The sequence below is a fragment of the Corvus brachyrhynchos genome, unplaced genomic scaffold, assembly GCF_000691975.1.
Source record: "Corvus brachyrhynchos isolate BGI_N302 unplaced genomic scaffold, ASM69197v1 scaffold194, whole genome shotgun sequence".
Classification (NCBI taxonomy): domain Eukaryota; kingdom Metazoa; phylum Chordata; class Aves; order Passeriformes; family Corvidae; genus Corvus; species Corvus brachyrhynchos.
This window is the reverse complement of record NW_008237890.1, coordinates 596,754-605,207: the sequence shown is the minus strand read 5'-3', so window position 1 is coordinate 605,207 and position 8,454 is coordinate 596,754. Positions and strand designations below refer to the sequence as shown.

The 8,454-nt window shown below is 42.1% G+C and overlaps 1 protein-coding gene across 1 annotated transcript in view; it reads right to left on the bottom strand.

Moving 5' to 3' along the window:
• The window catches only part of CDC37L1 (cell division cycle 37 like 1), a gene marked incomplete at its 5' end in the record, with an annotated part of 14,239 nt that extends 6,903 nt beyond the window's left edge, over positions 1 to 7,336 (bottom strand). Inside the window, 4 exons of the mRNA XM_017732797.1 lie at positions 2,274 to 2,396; positions 2,684 to 2,799; positions 4,732 to 4,822; positions 7,043 to 7,336. Coding sequence (XP_017588286.1) covers positions 2,274 to 2,396; positions 2,684 to 2,799; positions 4,732 to 4,822; positions 7,043 to 7,336 — 624 coding nt within the window. The remainder of the gene's footprint in view (positions 1 to 2,273; positions 2,397 to 2,683; positions 2,800 to 4,731; positions 4,823 to 7,042) is intronic.
• Between the last annotated feature and the right edge of the window lie 1,118 nt (positions 7,337 to 8,454).

The following is an 8,454-nucleotide window of genomic DNA, read 5'->3' as shown; positions in this document are numbered from 1 at the left end:
ACACTCGGGGTCTGGGATTCGCGGAGCCGAAGCTACAGAGGGTCCAAAGCCAACTACACTCCCACAGAGAAGGAAATCCTGGCAGCCCATGAAGGAATCTAAGCTGCCTCAGAAGTAATCAGCACAGAGGCACAACTCCTCCTGGCACCCCGACTACGGTGCTGGGGTAGATGTTTAAAGGAAAGGTTCCCTCTACCCACCATGCCACCAATGCCACATGGAGCAAATGGATTTCTCTTATGACACAGAACGCCTGAATTGGAAACCTGAATCACTCTGGGATTTTGGAAATAATCACAAATTGGCCTGAAGGTGAAAGCTTTGGTCTTACTGATGACGAGGAGCAGGAACAAGTGACAGGCGCTGAAGAAGCTCCACCGTACAACCAACTGCCATCAGAAGACACACGCTACGCTCTTTTCACTGACTGTTCTTGTCACATCGTAGGGATGAACCAGAAGTGGAAAGCAGCCGTATGGAGTCCTACACAATGGGTTGCCGAAGCTACCGAAGGAGAAGGTAGATCAAGCCAACTTGCTGAACTCATTCAGTTGGCCCTGGACATTGCTGAGAGAGAGAAGTGGCCAAAGTTCTACCTCTACATTGATTCATGGATGGTAGCCAATGCTCTGTGGGAATGGCTGGAAAGGTGGAAAAAGGCCAACAGGTAGCATAGGGGAAAACCAATCTGGGCTGCTGAGGAGTGGAAAGACGTCACTGCCCGAGTAGGAAAGCTAGTTGTGAAAGTCTGCCATGTAGATGACCATGTCCCCAAGAGTAGGGCTGATGGGAACACCAAAACAATGAGCAGGTAGATCAGACTGCGAAGACAGAAGTGTCACAGATAGATTGGAAACACAAAGGAGAGTTATTCCTAGCTCGATGGGCCTGTGATGCCTCAGGTCATCAGGGCAGAGATGCCACCTATAAGTGGGCACATAAGGGGTGGACTTAACCATGGATACTATATCCTAGGTAATCCATGATTGTGAAACGTGTGCTGTGATCAAGAAGTCCAAGTGGGTAAAGCGCCTGTGGTATGGGGGGCAGTGGTCCAAACATAAGTATGGGGAGGCCTGGCAGATCAATTGCATCACATTGCCACAAATGGCAAGTGTTAAATGCTCACAATGGTAGAAGGCACCACTGGATGGCTGGAGACCTACCCTGTGCCTCACGCTACTGCCTGGAACACCATCCTGGCCCTTGAAAAGCAAGTCCTTTGGAGGCATGGCACCCCTGAGAGAATTGAATCTGACAATGGGACTCATTTCAAGAACAGCCTTACAAACACCTGGGCTAGGGAACACGGCATTGAGTGGGTGTACCACATCCCTTACTATGCACCAGCAGCTGGGAAAGTAGAGCGGTGCAACAGCCTGCTCAAAACCACCTTGAAGGCACTGGGCAGGGGAACTTTCAAAAACTGGGAGGTGCATTTAGCAAAGGCCATCTGGTTTGTTAACACCCAAGGCTCCACCAACCAAGCAGGCCCTGCCCAATCTGAGCCCCTGTGAGAAGTACATGGAGACAAAGTTCCAGTAGAGCATGTCAGGGGACTTTTGGGCAAAAGTGCTTGGGTCAATTCTGCCTCGAGTACAGACAAACCCATTAGTGGGGCTGTCTTTGCTCAGGGACCTGGGTGCACATGGTGGGTAATGCAGAAGGATGGGGAAACACGTTGTGTACCTCAGGGAGATTTGCTTTTGGGTGAGAACCCCTTGTAATGTTGGAATACCTATGTACCACTGTTTGCTGAATGTGACTGCCACTACTTGTATATAGTTACATGTATATATGTATAGATGTGTGTGCTTAGAATTGGAATGTATTAATTTGGGCATTAAGCTGACGGTATGGAATAAGGGCTTGGGGTGATTCTATGATGCTACTTTATTCCCTGATCATCTGCTTTATGCCTAGAAAATGTCTCTGGTATCTCTAAGATGAACCAGGGGATGGGGCTGGAGCCTGAGAACCCCAGGCACAGGCTCTATTCAATCTCTCTCTCTCTCTCTCCAGTGTGGAGAGGAAACACTCATTCCAGGGCATTTTTCTCCTGAAATTTGTCTCCAAAACTGAGACACTTTCATTTTCAGAACTGGAATTATAACAAAGTACTCTGTCTAGAAAATAATTGCTAACAAAGCACTTTCCCATAAGCCTAAATCAGTCAACACATTATTTAGCCTCGTAGGAAGAAACCCTCTCTAGAACACTGGTCTCCTGTAAAGCATCAAGAGTTTCTCACATCATTACCCAAGTTGACTTACTTTGGCTTTTTGGAAAAAGAGACGAAAACATCCTCTTGGATCCACATTGCAACTTCTGGCAATTTCTATAATAAACTGCATTACAACTGCTTGGTGTGCTACTTGCTCCATCAGAGCTCTTTTCTGAAAAAAGGAGCAAAAAAAAGAGTTGAAGTTCTGATTTAAAGAAGTTCCTGTGATTATATTTCTAAAATTCAGCAGAATTTCCTTTTGCTGCAGTTCCTAAACAGATGAGAACTGATGCTTACAGAACCAAGAGGACTCATAAATAGCTATAACTAAACATAAATGTGACAATGCACTATCAATAAAGTGATTGGAAGAACAGTTCAACAGCTAACGAAGTTGGTCACCATTCTACTGTGCAAGTGGGAAAATGTGTGCTTCCAAAGATTTAAACATCTTCATACCTGTTCAGCTTCTAGATGAAAACACCACAACATGAGATACCTAGATGTTTCTTCACATACAAGGTATGGGTGATCAGACAAAAACCTTTGACTATCATCCCATCTGCTCAGCATGCCTAATAAGAGAAACACAGTTAAGATATTCTAAATGGATAAATGATTTGATGCAGCAAGGAAATTACTTGCACTGCTACCCAGTATATAACAACTTGGCAATTTACCAACCTCAAAATGACAGCATGCAGCTAAATTTGGGGGGTTTATTTATACATCTAAGCAATGCTGAAAGAGCATTACCAGAAGACATAATTAGACTTTGAAAATACTAAAAGTAGATTATAACAGTTATGCATTTCTAGCAATGCTAATAAGTTATTTTTAATCAGTCCTCATACACAAAGTGGTGTAGGTATCTATTAGTTACAGTATCAATTGGCTTAAAAAGTTTATGGATAGAGATTTACACTAAGTGGCTCTGACAAACACAAATCCTCTAAATGTTCGCAAATAAAAATGCAAAGAACAGAACCTGTATTCTGTCAAAAATTAAAGTGCTTCTAACACATAATTTGCTATATTTTTAGAAAAATTCAAATTAATTATACAAACAGCTTGATCTCAAAAAACAAGCTACACCAGTATCGGAAAGTTAATCAGAACTTTGAATTGTGGTATCATGGCACTACCTTAATGTAGTAAGCTGAATTTAAAATCAGAACTCAATACTCACAGCATTTCTCAAAACTGCCCTCCAAGTATCACTGACAGTCATTATTGGCAACAGGTACCAGATGTAGAGTTTCACCCATCTATCAGCACAATTATAACTGGGCTAGAGATAATTCAGTGGTAATGACCTAAGATAATCTGAATTCTAGCAAACAATGGCGAAAGAGAAAGCAACAGTTTATATTTCTTTTGACTGTTTTCGAGTTATTCTGTGTAAGTTCTTTATTGAAGTCAGAGCAGGATCCAGAAACAGGACTCATGCAATATAGCAAAGTCCACAGCTAGCATGGAACAAGTGACTTCAGAAAGCATTAATGTACTGTAGTTTTCTACAGTGGACTTATGTATTTCAAATTAGAATAGTAACATGGCTTTGAACTTACAAAGTACAAAAAAAATTAGCTTCTCTAATAAGGTTGCTTCTGTAACAGTTTAATTTTAATTTAGACAAAGAGTAATTCTGTCCAACTCTCAGCTAGGAAGCCTACAAGACAGCCTCTTCTTTTTTTACCTGCTGAAATGCACAGCAGGGGGATATTTTCTAATTCCAGTATCATTACACTGAGCAGTTAAGGTACTTGAGAGAACCTGTACCTATTACTGCTGTTTACATACTCTGACATCATTGTACCTCAACTTGATACTTGCAAGGCTTGCTAAGGCTAACAGGGCTCAAAGCCCTTTCTTTAAAACAGCTTTAAGACCCTCAGAAGCCAAACAGCTTATTAAAAACAAGTTTGTAAGAACAACTGAATTTTGCCAATCTAGTCTTACTCTTGATTGTTCCAGAATTCTAAATACGGCTACACTGTACTATTGTGTGAAACCAGCCTGAATGGCAAGCACTTCAGAGAACCATCAAAATTTCAGATTACATTACAAGATTAGCTTTGTGCTCAATCAAGTTTAACAATTATGACAGAGCTAAAGTGACACCTAGTGGATAATTAAGTATAGTTTTAAACACACAATTCTGAGCACCCATACTCTCAGTGCAGGTGTTTACAAACATGTCCATTTAATCAGCCATTACCCTTACAGATTAACAGGTGACCAAAACCCATTTAATAAAATGTTTAATCTCCTTTAATAAAAGCAGGGCGTCATGGACAACCCATGCACTTTTATATACATGACTTATATTTCCAGGAACGTCCTTGCCTTTTCCCACTGGTGTGGAATATCCCTCTGTCCTGATAAAATAAAACTGAACAGTCTGTCATCTAGGTCTTTCATTTATTAGCATTCATTTTGTACAAGAAGGAGAAAACCAACACAAATTCTGTAGGCACTGCAAGATGTTGGAAAAACAGACTCACCAAAGTATCTAATCTTTTGTTCATGTTTTTGCATAAGTGGTTCAGACACAGCTTCATCTTCAATTTCTTTTCTTTTTTGATTAATAAAACTCTGAGGAAGAGAAAGATTGTACTATCACATAAATGCCACACATACTGTTCAGTGATATAAAGGAGTAACATATTTTAATATGCTACTATTTAAAGAGCTATGTTCTAATTTTAGAGTCATCTCATATTTGAGAAGGTTTTCTTTTAGAAAGTACATTACCTAGTAACAGAATTTCAAAGTCCCATCATAGTGTATGAAAAACTTCTGTTTTCAGATAGGAACTTACTGATCTGTTAGTCATGAGAATCATGTACATTGCAGCCTGGATCAGACAAATCAATGAAATTAGGAGATGTGATAGTGATGTCAAACTAATTTTTGGTTTTACATATTCTTCATGTATATTTGTAGCTCTGTAGCCTATTACTGCAAACTGTAGAGATCCACAGCTAGCATTTTACCTACTTGGTTAGCAAGAAAGACAAAACACATTCCTAAAGGCCCAGTGCTAATCTTGGTTCTTCTGAGACCAAGGACAAGATACTCTTCCATAAACAACTAGTGAGGAAGGGGGCTTCAGCAGAGAGTCGAACCAAGAGGAGGAATTACTTCAACATCTGTGTTCCCAGTTGGGGAGTCTTGTCAAGTTGCTAAATTTATAAAACTGTACTTGCTCTATGTCATGTAGCCACCTTCAGTGCATTTTCTGTGTGTATTTTGGTGTGTCCTTTCATTTTTATGAAGGGACCTTTCATAAAAGCTTTAACTGCATTTATCATCTGACTGTGTCTGGTTTGTGATTTTAAGGCTCAGAAAAAGGCAACAATATCAGCTGAAATTAAATTGTGAAAACAAAGATGAGAAAAAAGTTCATGCTAAATTATTTGTATTACAGTAGACAGTATTAGAGGCAAACTAAGTTTCATATTCTAGGTTGGATGGGACATTTAAAGATCATGGAATTTCAACCCTCCCTGCCCAGGCAAGAACATCTTCCACTGAATTAGGTTGCTTCAAGACCAATCCAATCTGACCTCTGGTACTTTAAGGATGAGGCCACTCACAACTTACTTTCCTGGGAAACCTGTTCCAGTGTCTTGACACCCTAACAATAAAAAAAAAAAAGTCTTCCTTATAGCCAGTCTAAACCTACCATCTTTCAGTTTAAAGCCACTCCCCCTCGTCCTGTCACTACAGGCTGTGATAAAAAATGTTTCTCTCTATCTTTCTTGTAAGGCCCCTTTATGTACTGAAAGGCCACACTAAGGTAAGTAAGAGCTTCCCAGAGCTTTCTCTTCTTCAAGCTGAACAACCTAAGCTCTCCCAGCTTTTCCTCATAGGAAAGGTGCTCCAGCCCTCTGATAATTTCTGTGGCCCTCCTCTGGAGCCACTCCAACAGGAGTCTTTCTTGTACTGGGGACCTGAGAACTGGGTGCAGCACTTTGCGGGGCGAGTCTCAGGAGAGGGGGCAGAATCCCCTCCCTGGCCCTGCTGCCCACGCTGCTTTGGATGCAGCCCAGGACACATTTGGCTTTCTGGGCTGTGAGTGCCCATGGCTGGGTCAGCACCTTGTACTTGGTCTTGTTAGACCACGAGATTCCCAGGTGCCCACTTGAGCTTGTCCAGGTCCGTCTGTATGGCATCCTGTCCTTCAGGTATGGCAACCACACCACTCAGCTTGACCTCCACACCATCTCCCCATCTCATCTGCAATTTTGCTGAGGGTGCACTCGATCCCTTCATCTATGTTATTAATAAAGATGTTAAATAACACTGGTTCCAGTACAGAGCCCTGAGGGACAGCACTGGTCAGTGATGTCCTTTGGGGTCCTGAGCTGTTGACCCTTGGGATGCGATCGTCCAACCAATTCCTTATCCACCAAACAGTCCACCCATGAAATCCATCTCTCTCCATTTTAAGGGAGAAGGATGTTGTAGGAGACCATGTCAAAGGCTTTACAGAAGTCCAGAAAAATGACATCTGTAACCCTTCTCTTGCCCACTAATGCAGTCACCCCATTGTAGAAGGGCACTGAATTGGTCAGGCAAGACCTGCCCATGGTGCAGCTGTGCTGGCTGTCCCGCACCACCACCCCGTCCTACGTGTGCCTTAGCACAGCTTCTGGGAGGATCTTCCAGTGATCTTCCCAGGCACAGAGATGAGGGACACCTCATGGTTTTGTGCTGTACAAGACACAGAAGACACGCAGAGACTAGTAAGAACTGGAATGAACCAAAGAGGTTAGCACTTGTTTCCATGCACACTGATGTAGGTCATACCTTATTAAAAACTTCTTTACTAACAGGATCTGAGTTCCATAGATTCTGTCTTTCCCTCTGGTTTAGTGCTTCTTCTTTTCTTCTCCATTCTTCCTCTCGCCATCTCAACTCAGCAGCTTCTGTCCTTGCTTGAGCAGATTCCTGATCACAGGATTCTGAATTATGCAGTGCTAAACTACCAAATTTTTGCTGGGCTTCTGCTAGGTTCCATGTGCATTCTACAGAGTGCTTCACAAACTCTCTTTCTTTTTGGCAGGCTAATTCAATCCCTTGGCTGTATGTCTGTGAGGAAAATCAGACATGCTATTTATGGAGAGAAAATTGTTGGTTTACAGTTTCTATAGAAGCAGACTAGCCTGAATCCCAAAGATAATAATAATGCACCTGGAAGGCACCTTAGATATGCAGGATTATAACAGCAAGAATGATGAAGCATGGCAACATACAACTATGTCTTCCAGAAAGAGATTTCCCATTCAAGCCACCTTAACTTTAAGTGTACTTGCAAAATCATGGATCATGTGCTGCTATCAGTAATAGTCTCCAGACTGTAAAAATACTTTTGACACAGCTGAAACCCCTCTGGTTATCTTAGGGCTGGAACATTAGCAGCAGCCAAGTGTGAGAATACTCTGAATATACACTTCTGATAAGAAATTACTGGTTTTGAGATGTCAGATCACAACAGTAAAGTAACTGCTGCTGGCTGCATTTCAGTATTAGTACCTAAACAGATGGCCAACATCTTCCCTTAAACCCACACTAGAAGTGGCATATAAGTTATAAAGCAGCCAAGGCCCAGCACAAACATGTGCTCCTTTTGCTCAAATCTGTTGAAGATGTCACCACTCATAGCTGGGAGAGAAAAGGGACATTGTAAGCAACTCTGTTTATATTACTTCCAGGTGTGTGGTCAGAATTCACACTCAGTAATTCAAGAAATTATCCTCTATAACACTTGTCATGTATTTCCCACCAAGAGTGAAGAAAAAAAGCATCCATATGCATTAATTTCTCAGCCTTCCACTGCCACGTTGTGAAATCTGCAGTGCTGATAATCTCTGGTGGGGCACACGAAGGACAATTTGTGAAAGATTGTCTGAAGGAAACTTTAACGCAGGTAAATCAAACTTATTGTCCCAACTTTGTTTGGGAATTACAGCATTTTTATTCCGGCACTGACAAGAAGAAAATTCCACCGTTAGAAAACTACGTTAGAAAAGTAACGTAATGGCAGCTTCTTGCGAGAACACACAGAATTCCTTACAAGGCGTTTATAAATCGCCGCCTCGCCCTGGCCACCAGAAAAACACACCGCCTACCTATCTGCTCCTCAGGCACGGGGACGCTGGGATAACTCCAACCCAGCTCCTTCCGCACCGCCTGCCCGCGGCGGAGCTCTACCCAGGGCT